This window comes from Salmo salar, chromosome ssa28, assembly GCF_905237065.1.
Source record: "Salmo salar chromosome ssa28, Ssal_v3.1, whole genome shotgun sequence".
NCBI classification, from domain to species: domain Eukaryota; kingdom Metazoa; phylum Chordata; class Actinopteri; order Salmoniformes; family Salmonidae; genus Salmo; species Salmo salar.
The window spans coordinates 8,817,835-8,834,027 of record NC_059469.1 but is presented as its reverse complement, the minus strand read 5'-3'; the positions used below and the strand labels follow the sequence as shown (position 1 = coordinate 8,834,027).

The window sequence follows — 16,193 nt, the reverse complement described above, 5'->3', positions numbered from 1 at the left end:
CACACACACACACACACACACACACACACACACACACACACACACACACACACACACACACACACACACACACACACACACACACACACACACACAAACAAACACAGTAAGATCATTTATTTAATTGTCAACATTTTTCACAGAAGTCTTTCACAATAATTAAATTCCTTACTCCATCTTTCTTGTTGTTTCTGTGGTAATTGAGCACTGGAATGAGTGCGCTGGGAGTCGGGAAGCAAGTTCAGGGAGTGAATCATTTAATAAATGAACAAAACAAGGAACACCACACAGACAAGAAACAGAAACAATGACACCTGGGGAAGGAACCAAAGGGAGTGACATATTTTTTTATTTATTTTTATTTCACCTTTATTTAAACAGGTAGGCAAGTTGAGAACAAGTTCTCATTTACAATTGCGACCTGGCCAAGATAAAGCAAAGCAGTTCGACACATACAACAACACAGAGTTCCACATGGAGTAAAACAAACATACAGTAGAAAATTAAGTCTATATACAATGTGAGCAAATGAGGTGAAGGCAACAAAGGCCATGGTGGCAAAGTAAATACAATATAGCAAGTAAAACACTGGAATGGTAGATTTGTAGTGGAAGAAAGTGCAAAGTAGAAATAGAAATAATGTGGTGCAAAGGAGCTAAATAAATAAATACAGTAGGGGAAGAGGTAGTTGTTTGGGCTAAATTATAGATGGGATATGTACAGGTGCAGTGATCTGTGAGCTGCTCTGACAGCTGGTGCTTAAAGCTAGTGAGGGAGATAAGTGTTTCCAGTTTCAGAGATTTTTGTAGTTCGTTCCAGTAATTGGCAGCAGAGAACTGGAAGGAGAGACGGCCAAAAGAGGAATTGGCTTTGTAACTAGAATATGCATATAATTATTAGCTTTGGATAGAAAACACTCCAAAGTTTATAAAACTGTTTGAATGGTGTCTGTGACTATAACAGAACTCATTTGGCAGGCCAAAACCTGAGAAGATTCTGTACAGGAAGTACCCTGTCTGACCATTTCTTGGCCTTCTTGATCATCTCTATCCAAAACAAGGGATCTCTGCTGTTACGTGACACTTCCTACGGCTCCCATAGGCTCTCAGAAGGCGGCAAAAAGCTGAATCGTGGCTTTGCAGGCCCTGGCTGAAAAACATTAGCGCGTTTGGATAGTGGTCGATCTGAGTACTATGAGACTGAGGCGCGTGCACGAGTCGACTCCATATTTTTATTCTTTCGTCTTTGAACGAAAACAACGACTCCCGGTCGGAATATTATCGCTTTTTTACGAGAAAAATAGCATAAAAATAGATTTTAAACAGCGGTTGACATGCATTCTGACGAAGAACAGCAAAGGTAATAACATTTTTCTTATAGTAAATCTGACTTTGGTGACGGCTAAACTTGGTGGGTGTCTAAATAGCTAGCCCTGTGATGCCGGGCTATCTACTTAGAATATTGCAAAATGGAGCAGGTGTTCCGCTAGCGCAAACGTTTAGATGTAAGAGGTTAACCAACACAAAAACATCCTGTGGCGTTCTGCATTAGCATCGAACTGCCCCCGTGATATGCAACTTTTGAGGGAAGTTAGAAACCAATATACACAGGCAGTTAGAAAAGCCAAGGCTAGCTTTTTCAAGCAGAAATTTGCTTCCTGCAACACAAACTCAAAGTTCTGGGACACTGTAAAGTCCATGGAGAATAAGAACACCTCCTCCCAGCTGCCCACTGCACTGAGGATAGGAAACTCTGTCACCTCCGATAAATCTACTATAATTGAGAATTTCAATAAGCATTTTTCTACGGCTGGCCATGCTTTCCACCTGGCTACCCCTACCGCGGTCAACAGCACTGCACCCCCCACAGCTACTCGCCCAAGCCTTCCCCATTTCTCCTTCTCCCAAATCCAGTCAGCTGATGTTCTGAAAGAGCTGCAAAATCTGGACCCCTACAAATCAGCCGGGCTAGACAATCTGGACCCTTTCTTTCTAAAATTATCTGCCGAAATTGTTGCAACCCCTATTACTAGCCTGTTCAACCTCTCTTTCGTATTGTCTGAGATTCCAAAAGATTGGAAAGCAGCTGCTGTCATCCCCCTCTTCAAAGGAGGGGACACTCTTGACCTAAACTGCTGCAGACCTATATCTATCCTACCCTGCCTTTCTAAGGTCTTCGAAAGCCAAGTCAACAAACAGATTACAGACCACTTCGAATCCCACCGCACCTTCTCCGCTATGCAATCTGGTTTCAGAGCTGGTCATGGGTGCACCTCAGCCACGCTCAAGGTCCTAAACAATATCGTAACCGCCATCAATAAGAAACAATACTGTGCTGCCGTATTCATTGACCTGGCCAAGGCTTTCGACTCTGTCAATCACCACATCCTCATCGGCAGACTCAATAGCCTTGGTTTCTCAAATGATTGCCTCGCCTGGTTCACCAACTACTTCTCTGATAGAGTTCAATGTGTCAAATCGGAGGGCCTGTTGTCCGGGCCTCTGGCAGTCTCTATGGGGGTGCCACAGGGTTCAATTCTTGGGCCAACGCTTTTCTCTGTATACATCAATGATGTCGCTCTTGCTGCTGGTGAGTCTCTGATCCACCTCTACGCAGACGTCACCATTCTGTATACATCTGGCCCTTCTTTGGGCACTGTGTTAACAACCCTCCAGACGAGCTTCAATGCCATACAACTCTCCTTCCGTGGCCTCCAACTGCTCTTAAATACAAGTAAAACTAAATGCATGCTCTTTAAGGGGCAGTCAGGTCTGGAGAGAACCAAGGGCTATATCTGTTCCTGGTTCTACATTTCTTGAATGGGACATGCTTATTTAAGATGGTGAGGAAGGCATTTAAAAAAAATAACCAGGCATCCTCTACTGACGGGATGAGGTCAATATCCTTCCAGGATACTCGGGCCAGGTCGATTAGACAGGCTTGCTCGCTGATATGTTTCAGTGAGCATTTGACAGTGATGAGTGTAGGTCGTTTGACCGCTGACCCATTACGGATGCAGGCAATGAGCAGAGGTGTATTTAGAGGGCAAGTTGGTTAGGATGATATCTATGAGGGTGCCCGTGTTTATGGCTTTGGGGTGGTACCTGGTAGGTTCATTGATAATTTGTGTGAGATTGAGGGCATCAAGCTTAGATTGTAGGATGGCTGGGGTATTAAGCATATCCCAGTTTAGGTCACCTAGCAGCACGAGCTCTGAAGATAGATGGGGGGCAATCAGTTCACATATGGTGTCCAGAGCACAGCTGGGGGAAGAGGGTGGTCTATAGCAGGCGGCAACGGTGAGAGACTTGTTTTTAGAGAGGTGGATTTTTAAAAGTAGAAGTTCAAATTGTTTGGGTACAGACCTGTATAGTAGGACAGAACTCTGCAGGCTATCTCTGCAGTAAATTGCATCACCGCCCCCTTTGGCCATTCTATCTTGTCTGAAAATGGTAGTTTGGGATGAAGATTTCAGAGTTTTTGGTGGACTTCCTAAGCCAGGATTCAGACACGGCTAGGACATCTGGGTTGGCAGAGTGTGCTAAAGCAGTGACTAAAACAAACTTAGGGAGGATGCTTCTAATGTTAATTAAGGGGAGTGACATATATAGGGAAGGTAATCAGGGAAGTGATGGAGTCCAGGTGAGCGTAACAATGGTGACAGGTGTGCACCATAACAACCAGCCTGGTGACCTAGAGGCCGGAGAGGGAGCACACTTGACAAGCAGGAACATGTGTGTATAAATGATTTGACAAACCCTACAAAAAGAAAGTTATATATATTTTGTATTTACAAAACAGATTTTCTCACATAGTTGTGGTTTTTTCACATGGTCCAATGCAGCCCCTTATCTCAATATCAAATAATTCCTGGATAACAATTAAGTATCTTACTGTGACTGTTTTCAATTAAAATGGTCAAAAATAAAGAAAAATAGCTACTTAGCAAAGAGCAATTTCTCAATCAAGATTTTTGGTAGGACTGTCTGGGGGTGGTTTGACTGGGAAGAGGAAAAGTAAAAATGAGCTGTTATTGGCAGAGAGATTTGGAAATATCTATGTTATTGATCTAGTAACTAATTTACCACATAGTGATGTCAACATGGAGGGCCAAAACTCCCTCCCAGCTCTTACATTAAAATGGCATTATCATAACTTGTTTGACTATTATTATTAATTTTTTTATCAAGGGAGGCGAAATGCTTGCTGGCTTCCTGTGCATTCTATGCTAGGGGCGGCAACAATGTCATACTCTTTATGGCCAGACAGCATCAGATATATGGCCTACACACAAAGTGACAAAAAAGCATAAACAATAATTTATCTTTCGTCTCTCTGTGTTTTCATCATTTGTATCTCTCTTGAGAAAGCATCTGAGTCGAGCGAAACAGCGCCCCTCTGTCGCTGTATGTGTAGACCATCTATGTGATAATGTCTGGTCATAAAGAATATGACATTGTTGCCGCCCCTAGCATTGAATGCACGGGAAGCCGGCAAGCATTTGGCCTCCCTTGATAAAAAAAAGACTATTCTTTTTTTGAGTGAATTCAACTGTGAATGGTCCTGGCACACCCAAAAAAAAGTGTCAAGGGAAGCCAGTTTGGATTTGGCTTCTCTCCTAACGCTTTGCATCAAGATAAATATGTAATTGACAGAAACAACTTGAATTGTTGCATCTCATTGTGTTGTCCTCCGGTGGCTAGCTAGCAAGCTAAAATTGTCCCTTTCCTAAATTATTCATGGATGGAGATTGGGATTTGATTTTACTTAATTCTCTGTACTGGCCAATGATTGTAATGGTGATTCTGATCCAAACATAAATTCATACATTGTGCCCCTGGACTGAGAGAATGGAAGTTCAATATGTAGCTAATGTTAACTAGTTAACGTTGCACAAGAAAGGAAGTTATGCTAGCGAGCAAGCATTTTAGCCAGGTAGCCGAGGACAACCAAAAACTAAAGAGTGTACTGTATGACAGTCATAGACCGTTTCATCAAAATGAAAGAGAGGATGATAACATTGGCATTCCTCTACAAGTAGGGTGAGTCAACATGTTTTTTCTACTTGCACGAACGCAAGCACACACACATCGGAACCATGGTCAGCCACATCATATTTAGCTTACGTTGATTGGACTAAATTGTTTTTGGTATCTTTTAGTTCTCACTGTTTTAGACTAAGCATATACAGTGGAGAGAACAAGTATTTGATAACCTGCAAAATCAGCAGTGTTTCCTACTTACAAAGCATGTAGAGGTCTGTAATTTTTATTATAGGTACACTTCAACTGTGAGAGACGGAATCTAAAACAAAAATCCAGAAAATCACATTGTATGATTGTTAAGTAATTAATTTGCATCTTATTGCATGACATAAGTATTTGATACATCAGAAAAGCAGAACTTAATATTTGGTACAGAAACCTTTGTTTGCAATTACAGAGATCATACATTTCCTGTAGTTCTTGACCAGGTTTGCACACACTGCAGCAGGGATTTTGGCCCACTCCTCCATACAGACCTTCTCCAGATCCTTCAGATTTCGGGGCTCTCGCTGGGCAATACGGACTTTCAGCTCCCTCCAAAGATTTTCTATTGGGTTCAGGTCTGAAGACTGGCTAGGCCACTCCAGGACCTTGAGATGCTTCTTACGGAGCCACTCCTTAGTTGCCCTGGCTGTGTGTTTCAGGTCGTTGTCATGCTGGAAGACCCAGCCACGACCCATCTTCAATGCTCTTACTGAGGGAAGGAGGTTGTTGGCCAAGATCTCGCGATACATGGCCCCACCCATCCTCCCCTTAATACGGTGCAGTCATCCTGTCCCCTTTGCAGAAAAGCATCCCCAAAGAATGAAGTTTCCACCTCCATGCTACACGGTTGGGATGGTGTTCTTGGGGTTGTACTCATCCTTCTTCTTCCTCCAATCACGGCGAGTGGAGTTTAGACCAAAAAGCTCTATTTTTGTCTCATCAGACCACATGACCTTATCCCATTCCTCCTCTGGATCATCCAGGTGGTCATTGGCAAACTTCAGACGGGCCTGGACATGCGCTGGCTTGAGCAGGGGGACCTTGCGTGCGCTGCAGGATTTTAATCCATGACGGCGTAGTGTGTTACTAATGGTTTTCTTTGAGACTGTGGTCCCAGCTCTCTTCAGGTCATTGACCAGGTCCTGCCGTGTAGTTCTGGGCTGATCCCTCACCTTCCTCATGATCATTGATGCCACACGAGGTGAGATCTTGCATGGAGCCCCAGACCGAGGGTGATTGACCGTCATCTTGAACTTCTTCCATTTTCTAATAATTGCGCCAACAGTTGTTGCCTTCTCACCAAGCTGCTTGCCTATTGTCCTGTAGCCCATCCCAGCCTTGTGCAGGGCTACAATTTTATCCCTGATGTCCTTACACAGCTCTCTGGTCTTGGCCATTGTGGAGAGGTTGGAGTCTGTTTGATTGAGTGTGTGGACAGGTGTCTTTTATACAGGTAACGAGTTCAAACAGGTGCAGTTAATACAGGTAATGAGTGGCGAACAGGAGGGCTTCTTAAAGAAAAACTAACAGGTCTGTGAGAGACAGAATTCTTACTGGTTGGTAGGTGATCAAATACTTATGTCATGCAATAAAATGCAAATTAGTTACTTAAAAATCATACAAATGTGATTTTCTGGATTTTTGTTTTAGATTCCGTTGAAGTGCACCTATGATAAAAATTACAGACCTCTACATGCTTTGTAAGTAGGAAAACCTGCAAAATCGGCAGTGTATCAAATACTTGTTCTCCCCACTGTAGGTGATTTGATGATGTTGAAATGTTGAAGTTAAAATGGTATTTGAATAGTGGAGACAACTCCTGTATTCTTTGTGACTTGCGGTAACTCACTGCCAGGTGTAGTCCGAAAATGTCGGACACAACTTGCTTGACCATGCTGTAGGTCGTGTAACTGTTTGTTACATGCAATAGGCTATGCTTTGTGGACTTCAACCGACAGAAGTTGCTCTCCGGTTTTGTGATGAAAAAAAGGTGTGGTTGAATTTATTCTTCTTATTGTCTCGGCCTTAGGCCTATATATCACTGGTCACAAGGCATATGAAATAACAGATTATAGAGCAAACAATGCAATTATCACAACACATAGGTTGTAATATGGTTGTTGTTTATGGCTTCCCCAGTGATTTTATCCATGCACCGCTACTGTATATAGACACAACCTGTGTTTTAATAAAAAAATATATACTGTACATACTACCTCAAATAACCTGTGCCCCCGCACATTGACTCTGTATCGGTACTCCCCTGTAAGTTGTCTCGCTATTGTTGTTTCACTGCTGCTCTTTAATTACTTGTTACTTTTATCTCTTATTCTTATCTGTATTTTTTTAAACTGCATTGTTGGTTAGGGGCTCGTAAGTAAGCATTTCACTGTAAGGTGAAATGCTGTTGTATTCGGCGCATGTGACTAATACAATATTTATATCAAATCAAATCAAATTGACTAAACTGCTTGGTGACCCTTACATGGCCCTTAAATGTATACGGAGAGCTAACATCAATGACATGCATGTCAATCTCTCTTGGCTCAAAGTAGAAGAGGATTGACTGCATCACTACTGGTCTTTGTGAGAGGTATTGACATGTCGAAAGCACCGAGATGTCTCTTCAAACGACTATCACACAGCTCAGACACTCATGCATGACAGGAAGTGCCACTACAGGTCTCTTCACAATCCCCAAGTCCAGAACAGACTATGGGAGGTGCACAGTACTACATAGAGCCATGACTACATGGAACTCTATTCCACATCAACTAACTCATGCAAGCAGTAAAATCTGATTTAAAAAAACAGATAAAACTAGTATCGAACAACGTGGACTGTGAAAAGACACACACATACAGGCACACACACACACACACACACACACACACACACACACACACACACACACACACATTGCTAGCACACCCACTCTACACATACACTGTGGTATTGATGTATGGGGATATTGTACATTTTGTGTTGTGGACATGTAGTAGCTAGCTAGTTTGCTAGTACTAAAGTTAGCTGGCTAGCTAACTTTACAATCTATGCTTAGCTTGCTAGTTAACTATTTATATATAAAGCTGAGGGATGGGCCTGGAGAAATGTAATCACTCTCAGATGAATGCCAGGACTGACCATCCATGATATCAAAATGATTGTTTTAACCATGTTTTGTGGCTATACAGTGTTTTACGAATTATGGGGGAGCCAGGTGGGGCTCAGCTCTCCTGGATGTGACATTAGCTCCCCTAAATGCAACAAAAGTCCCACTTTGGGGCGAAAGGGTCTCTTAATAATACCAATTTGACCATTCTCCTATTTGTTTCAAATGAAGTGGTAAATATGTTTTACGGTGAAACAAACACCCCCACCACTCTGTCATTGGGTGAATAATTGTTTTCTGTGAGGCAGGCTGTCCATCCTAGTGCTGAATTTCAGCCTCACCTGGCTCCTTTACATATAGATTTTCCTTTGTACCTTCTCATTTTCGCCATTTGTTTGCCATGTGTCCTTGATAATAATAGCCTATGCCTTTATTACAACGCATTAGATTTATCCATTGATTCATCATTGTTCATTTTTGTCAGTCAGCTGTTACTCATTGCTTTGTTTTTCAGGTGCGTGCAGGTGCTGGTGTTCTCAGTGCCATCCATTGCCAGAAGTAGTAGACCCTTTATTTAGCGTCATTATTTTCTATTAATATTTGTTTCCTAGATCACCTGATGATAGTCGACAATATCACTAGACAACTAGCCTACAGCTAGACACCAATGCGCATCCAATCCATCCAGCAAGTAGGCAAACATTTTTATGACCGTAGGCCTATAGTTGACTCTTTAATTTAGAAGCATTCGATTTTGCAATGGCATAGGCCTACATTATTTTGCATTCGTGTGCCCATGAGAACTGTTCTCATGGTGAAACATAATAAAATGTTACGCAGGTATAGTTTGACTTGCAGTGCATTTTCCGAGATCTCCAAGATCCATGATTCGTACAGGGTTTAAGTTCTATGTTCTAATTCAATTGTTCAATGCTTAGGCCTAATAATGACAAATAACACTGTCATTAATGTCCTTAATGTACGGAAAGAAAGGTAGTGTTTTATGTCACATGATCTGTGAAGACAAAGCATTAACTCAGGAATGATGGACAACTTACGAACTAGGGTGTAAAACATGTTTTGATTCAACTCATGTATTTGGCCTTTGAATGTATGCTACCTATTCTGCGTGTCTTCATGTGTTTAAAATTGCTTTGGCTGAGAGGGTAGGATACCAGCAGTGGTGGCAAGACGCATCAATTAATGTAGGCCTAATCAATGGCAACCGCTGAATGTCATTAGGCACACTGCAACAGAGGGATATTTCCATTCATCAAATGGCTTAAGTATACACGCAGTTTGGATGATGGAATTATTATGGAGTGGACGAACATGCCTACTTTTTGAAGTGATTTGTTTGACAATCAGATGAAAATATCATGACTGTTTGTGTTCATGCCACATTAAAAGGTAATATTTTTCCTTTGTTTAAGCTGGCCCAGGTGAAAACTGGATTGGTTTTAAAAACCAACCTGCCTGCCTCCCAAGCATGAATCCCGTTTAAAGCCCTTTGGAGAAGTTGTCTCAAAACAAAGTGACACATGTCAAGCATGTGGAGTAATGACTTAAGATTCTATGTTTTCTAATGCAAAAGTGTTTGCTCATGATAAAAATGCATATATGCTTTATCTGCCTTCCCAAGGAAAACTACTTTAAATTCAAACATATACTTTTTGGAAAAGACGTGCGTTTTTGAACGAAGCACCATGCTGCCTTGTTGACAATATGACCGGGACAGCACAGATTACTATTAGATTTCAGAAGGGTGCTCCTCCTTCCTTGCCCGGTCACGTCACAGGCCATATCCCAGTATACCCCGGTTCAGCTTAATCAAACTCCCTCAGTAGTATAGATCACATACTGCAACATTGATTCTGTTAGAAATAAATACATTTACCTTGAATAAGAAAATTAAAGCTTTAATACAAGTATTTCAGCAATCTAGGTTTCAATATAAACATACAATCATTGACTAAGTACTGGCATAATGTGTTCCCCATGTTACAGTAATGGAGAGGTGGAGAGAGCTATAAGAGGTCTACTCATGATAGAAATCAACTGGGCTATCCAATGCCAGATGAGTAGGTCAAACAAAGGAACGGCCTTATCCAAAGACCCAAATTGAGACTCATTTCTACATTGTAGATTTTTCAACACCAACGCTTCTCTGTCATTTGAATTGATTTCCACTTTAATAAAACTGCAATCATCACTTCTGTGCTTAACAAATAAACATATACATTGATTGAGTGTATCAGTAGGCAATAGCTGCAGCACAAAAACTAAACTAAAATACTAAACCAAAATGATGTGACGTCCCTGAACGTCCCCCGGTGTCCTCTACATGTCTTCCTCTGAATGTTTGGGGTTCCATAGCCCAGACCTGAGTGACGTCTACACATCACAACGTTACTAAGACTGTTCTGCTCCCAGCCACCCCATTAGGCAAATGTTCAGCGAAGTCTGACTCCTGTTAAGTGTTGTTTGTTCAACAATTAAACATCTTCAGAGCTGTACCGTGGCGTTGAGGCCACTGGATATGGTCTCGTAACCGACGGAGACAAGCGTGAGAACACTGCTCTCCACATCCTCTGGCTGACGATGCTCTTGATCCTGCTGCTGGCTTGTATCCATGGCAACACCAACCGGGGTTCCGGACTCCTGCAGCTGCGCCTTCTTCCTGCCTCGGCCCCTCCCTTTGCCCTTCCCCGATCCTTTCCCTTGACCTTTAACCCCGCCCACCGACCTGTGCGGTTTGTCGTTGCCGTCGTCTCGGGGCTTGCGGTGGCGGCGGCGGATGCGTCTCATTGGAGGACCGGTGTCGACGGGATCGGTTGCAGCGGCGCCGGACAGGATGCGAATCTGTTTGTCAATCACCATGGTGATCATGTCTAGGGCGGTGTCGAGCATCCCGAGGCCCAGGCCATGAGTCACGTTGTCGAACAACGCACTGTTGACCGGGTCACGGAAACACTTCCTCATCGCCTCCAGGTGGCTCCTATCCCAGGTGGGGTGGGCAAAGGTGTGTTAGTGTTTGTATCACTGTACAGAAAACATATAGCTCATAGTCAACTCATGACTACACTGTGCTGTAACCACACTAACCAGGTGTGATGTGGGTGAGGGTTTGGTATTACCTGGTTTCTATGACCTTTGACCAGTGTTGAACTGTGTTAGTCTCTGGTATAAGCTGCTTGGCCTTGTTTCCAAAGTCCATGTAGTCATGGGCAAAGTCCTTCATGTCGTTACACAGGGCTTTGGTGTCACCTGGAAAACACAACATTTGAACAATCTAGAAACCTCGAGAGATGCCGGCACACAAACACACACACACTTACCCTCTGTGAGCTTGGAGAAGGAGGAGGATACAGCAGTAGTAGTACTAGGAGTGAGGCCCAGTATATTTAGAGACTCCTGAAGCGTTTTCTTGCTGGCCGGGCCGCGGCTGACCCTGGTGTACGCTGCTAGCGAACGCAGAGACATCTTCTCTGGAGCCTCCAGACGACGCTTGATCTCGTCATAGGGTATCAGGTACTTACCTAGTACCAAAGGAACAATAGATGAATGATACAATTGTGTTGAATCTTCCGCTTATTCCATACTACAGCAGGTAAGGCCAACCTTCCTCCTGGAGAACTACTGGGGGGTGAAGCTAATCATGGTCCCGAGGAGTAGCTGATAGGTAGAATCAGGTGTGTTAGAGTAGTAGGACAGGAATATCCTGCAAGATGAGAGGTCTCCAGTAGGAGGGGCAGCCCTGGCCTAATCCCCTCCTTCTCTGCCTGTGATACTTACGGGCCTTGGAGCTCTTCATGTTGGGGTCCAGGAGAGACGACACCTCAGCAAACGGAACATGGGGTACGTGGTTGTGGTCTGGAGCACCAGCCTGAGTCTGGGTGGTGTCCCCTGCTGGGATCTGAATCTGGGTTTGCATCTGGTTCACGTCCCCCATTCCCTGCTGCCCCTGTCCATCCCCCAGCACCATGGAGGGGTGGTTGGATAACTCTGTCAGCCCCTCGACCATAGTCTGCTGAAACCCCCCCAGTCCCACAGAGTTGGTCTGTTCTGAGGAGACTTGGAAGATGCCCATGACAGGTTTAACCACTCTAAACACCATGTTGCCTTGGGAGTCCACCCCCGCCAGGCTGGGATTTGGTTCCATCTGCTCGGATGTCATTTCCTCTTTACTTCCTGGGTGACTGTTTTGGAGTGCGAAGCGTTTCTCCTGAACTTTTCTGTATTAGTCTCAGCGTCAAGAGTAGGATGAGTTTGTGCTTACACACTGCTAAGGTCAGTTTAGGGTAAAGTCTATAGGACAGAGAAAAAAAACACGACATCAAACACTGTGGTCTACAGAGTAACTATCATCATCATTATCAATATTGCAATAAAAACATTTAAATAAACGTCTGTGATTCCCCAATTAGAAATAATTGCCACCAGTAGTATGAAAATATATTTATCATCTTTCCCACTCTCTCCAATTCAACAATTTAAATTACTTCTATTTAAGATTGTATTCTGGTAAATAATAAATGGGTAGGCCTATTACATGGGTATGGCATATACACTGTGTACAAAACATTAGGAACAGCTTCCTAATATTGAGTTGCACCCCCTTTTTCCCTCAGAACAGCCTCAACTTGTCGGTGCATGGACTCTACAAGGTGTCGAAAACGTTCCACAGGGATGCTTGCACATATTGACTCTAATGCTTCTCACAGTTGTGTCAAGTTGGCTGGATGTCCTTTGGGTGGTGGACCATTCTTGATACACACGGGAAACTGTTGAGTGTAAAAAAAAAACAGCAGCGTTGCAGTTCTTGATACACTCAAACCAATGCGCCTGCCACCTACTGCCATACCCCATTCAAAGGCACTTCAATCTTTTGTCTTGCGCATTCACCCTCTGAATGACACACATACACAATTTCCCAATTGTCTCAAGGCTTAAAAATCATTCTTTAACCCATCTCCTCCCTTCAGTGCCCCTTGACTTTTTCCACATTTTGTTGTGTTATAGCCTGAATTTAACATTTATTTGGGGGGGCTACACACACAATACCCCATAACCTTAAAGTGGAATTATGTTTGGCATTTTTACAAATGAACAAAAAATGAAAAGCTGAAAGTTCTTCAAATCAACTTTTATTGGTCACATACACATATTTAGCAGATGTTACTGTGGGTGTAGCGAGATGCATATGTTCCTAGCTTCAACAGTGCAGTAGTATCTAACAATTCACATCTAAAAAGTTAAATAATGGAATACTTAAGAAATATTAGGATGAGCAATGTCAGAGTCCGGAGAATAAATAAATGTGATGGGATGTATAGACTATATGGACAGTACATGGATAGAATATGTAGTATATCTGAATAATAGTATATGTACAGCAATATTAATTGGGATAAGTATTGAGTCAATAAGTATTAAACTCCTTCGTTATGGCAAGCCTAATTAAGTTCAGGAGTAAAAATGTGCTTAAGAAGTCACATAATATGTTTGCAATAATAGTGTTTAACAGGGTTTTCGAATGACTACCTCATCTCTGTACCCAACACATACAATTATGTAAGGTCTCTCAGTCGACCAGTGAATTTCAAACACAGATTCAACCACAATGGGCAGGGAGGTTTTCCAATGACTCGCAAAGGATGGCACCTATTGGTAAATGGGTACAAATACATTTTTAAAAAGCAGACATTGAATATCCTTTTGAGCATGGTGAAGTTATTAGTTACAAATTGAATGGTGTGTCAATACACCCAGTCACTATAAAGATACAGGTATCCTTCATAACTCAATGTCTGGAGAGAAAGGAAACTGGTCAGGGATTTCACCATGAGGCCAATGGTGACTTTAAAACAGTTACAGAGTGTAAAGGCTGTGATAGGAGGAAACTGAGGATAGATCAACAACATTGTAGTAACTTCACAATACTAACCTAATTGACAGAGTGAAAACAAGGAAGCCTGTACAGAATAAAAGTATTCCAAATAATGCATCCTGTTTAAAACAAGGCACTAAAGTAATACTGCAAAATAAAATTGGGGACAAATCCAATACATTACTGAGTACCACTCTCCATATTTTCAAGCATAGTGGTGGCTGCATCGTGTTATGATTATGCTTGTAATCGTTAAGGACTGGGGAGTTTATCAGGATAAAAAAGAAATGGAGCTAAGCACAGGCAAAATCCTGGCGGTAAACCTGATTCAGTCTGCTTTCCACCAGATACTGGGAGATGAATTCACCTTTCAGCAGGACAATAACCTAAAACACAAGGCCAAATCTACACCGGAGTTGCTTACCAAAAAGACAGTGAATGTTCCGGAATTGCCGAGTTACAGTTTTGACTTAAATCTGCTTGAAAATCTATGGCAAGACCTGAAAATGGTTGTATAGCAATGATCAACAAACAATTTGACAGAGCTAGAACTTTGAAAAGAATAATGGGCTAAATGTTTCACAATCCAGGTAAGCTCTTAGAGACTTACCCAGAAAGACTCAGGAGCTGTAATCGCTGCTAAAAGTGATTCTAGCATGCATTGACTCATTTTTACAAAATGTTAGAATTTTTCTTCCACTTTCACAGAGTATTTTGTGTAGATTGTGGACTTAAAATTACAATTAAATCCCACTTTAACACAAGAAAATGTGGAAAAAGTCAAGGAGTATGAATACTTTCTGAAAGCACTGTATGGTCTTATGATATGAGCATTTTTTGTTGTTGTCATTATGCAAATAACTGAGTTTTTGACGTCATATTTGTTATCTCTAGCTTTTGGTCACCCTCGCCTTTGCTTTGGCTGCTTGGGAGCTAACCTAGCCAGACTTTGCTATCAAGCTACTTTAGTGTCTTGTAAATGGCAAGGACAACCACTTCCTTTGTAAATCAGACACGGTACTGTACCTTGCTAACTACTCAGATTGTACATTGGGCCCGAAGTGTTACAAGTCCATACTATAACTGCTACCATTGCAATTATACACGAAGCCCACTCGCAATTCTGTTTTGTGAAAAGTAAACCATTAATATTGTCTGTGTCTGTCTAAAACCTAAACATGTCTGGCTAGGCCGCAATGGGGGCACTGTGGAAAGGCCTAATCGACATGATCAAAAATAGAATACAACACATTCCGAACAGGTTGAATAAAATGTTGCCGCTAACCTTCATTGTAGTGCAAGTAGTGAGGATTTTCCGACTCACCACTTTGCTCTTTGCTTTTTCCTAACAGCAAGCTGATCCTAGAACGGTGCGTGGTGAGACAGGAGACATTTTCCTTCTTCTCCAGATCTCCTTCGGCGGGTTGCAAATCAGCTCTACATCTACTGCCGCTAAAGCGGCTTTACCCCTGCGCCTATTGGCCACATCACGCATCATTCAAGTATCTATGACGCTTCTCATTGGATGTTGCTGAGTGTCAGTCCAATTGAAGGTGTGGGATTTCCGGTTGAAAGAGTGCTTGAACAATGGGATATTTTGTATCGGTGTAATCAGCATAATATTACCCCAGACAATACATTGTTTCTTCATTCTGATTTGTTGTGAAAAGATAGTGGAGTGTAGATGTAATGTTTTTGCACACACTTTGTTCAATGTTCTATGACAAACAACTCAGAAATGTGTTATGTGAATGATGTTTATTATTTAAAAAACATGTACAGGATATATACAGTATGTAAAAAAAAATATATATATATATATATACAAAGTTCCAGATTTTGGCACATTGGAAAATAACAAGCCAGATACGTGACAAAATACCTTAGGGAAAACAAAGACAAGGGGATTGAATGGACAATTGTCAAAGTGAAACATTCTCCATCCTCCTGTCCTTTTTTTAAAGCAGCTACACTATGTGTCATTTCAGAACATTACAAGAGAACACGGCACAGGTATGTCTGACATAAAGCTAAAAAAAGAGTCTTAGGTGTCTGTAACACAAAGTATTTCTCTTCAGGATCAGGGTAGGTGTCTCTGATTCTCCTGACACAACAGCTGGGTATGATGCCCCATCACCAACGTCCAGGGCGCCGGACCTCC

The 16,193-nt window shown here is 42.2% G+C and overlaps 1 protein-coding gene across 3 annotated transcripts; it reads right to left on the bottom strand.

The window, feature by feature from the left end:
* Window positions 1-10,045: 10,045 nt before the first annotated feature.
* Window positions 10,046-15,494, bottom strand: LOC106589434 (uncharacterized). Of its 3 annotated transcripts, none has more exons than XM_014179418.2 (5): window positions 15,357-15,494; window positions 11,938-12,450; window positions 11,481-11,681; window positions 11,280-11,409; window positions 10,046-11,140 (listed from the first exon to the last, which is right to left on the bottom strand). In XM_014179418.2, exons 2-5 carry the CDS (start codon window positions 12,317-12,319, stop codon window positions 10,648-10,650), a joined length of 1,206 nt encoding a protein of 401 aa, XP_014034893.2. In that variant the 5' UTR covers window positions 12,320-12,450; window positions 15,357-15,494; the 3' UTR covers window positions 10,046-10,647. The 3 variants fall into 3 exon arrangements, with proteins under 3 accessions (XP_014034893.2, XP_014034894.2, XP_045566198.1); XM_014179419.2 differs by having other exon boundaries at window positions 15,318-15,472; XM_045710242.1 differs by lacking the exon at window positions 15,357-15,494 and adding an exon at window positions 12,695-12,717.
* Between the last annotated feature and the right edge of the window lie 699 nt (window positions 15,495-16,193).

Excerpts from the sequence above, each read along its gene's own strand:
- LOC106589434 (XM_014179418.2), bottom strand. The coding sequence starts at position 12,319 with ATGACATCCGAGCAGATGGAACCAAATCCCAGCCTGGCGGGGGTGGAC. Across the intron at positions 11,682-11,937 it reads CATGAAGAGCTCCAAGGCCC|GTAAGTACCTGATACCCTAT; the intron begins GTAAGTATCACA and ends CTTTGGTACTAG. Across the intron at positions 11,141-11,279 it reads TCAAAGGTCATAGAAACCAG|GAGCCACCTGGAGGCGATGA; the intron begins GTAATACCAAAC and ends CACCTGGGATAG.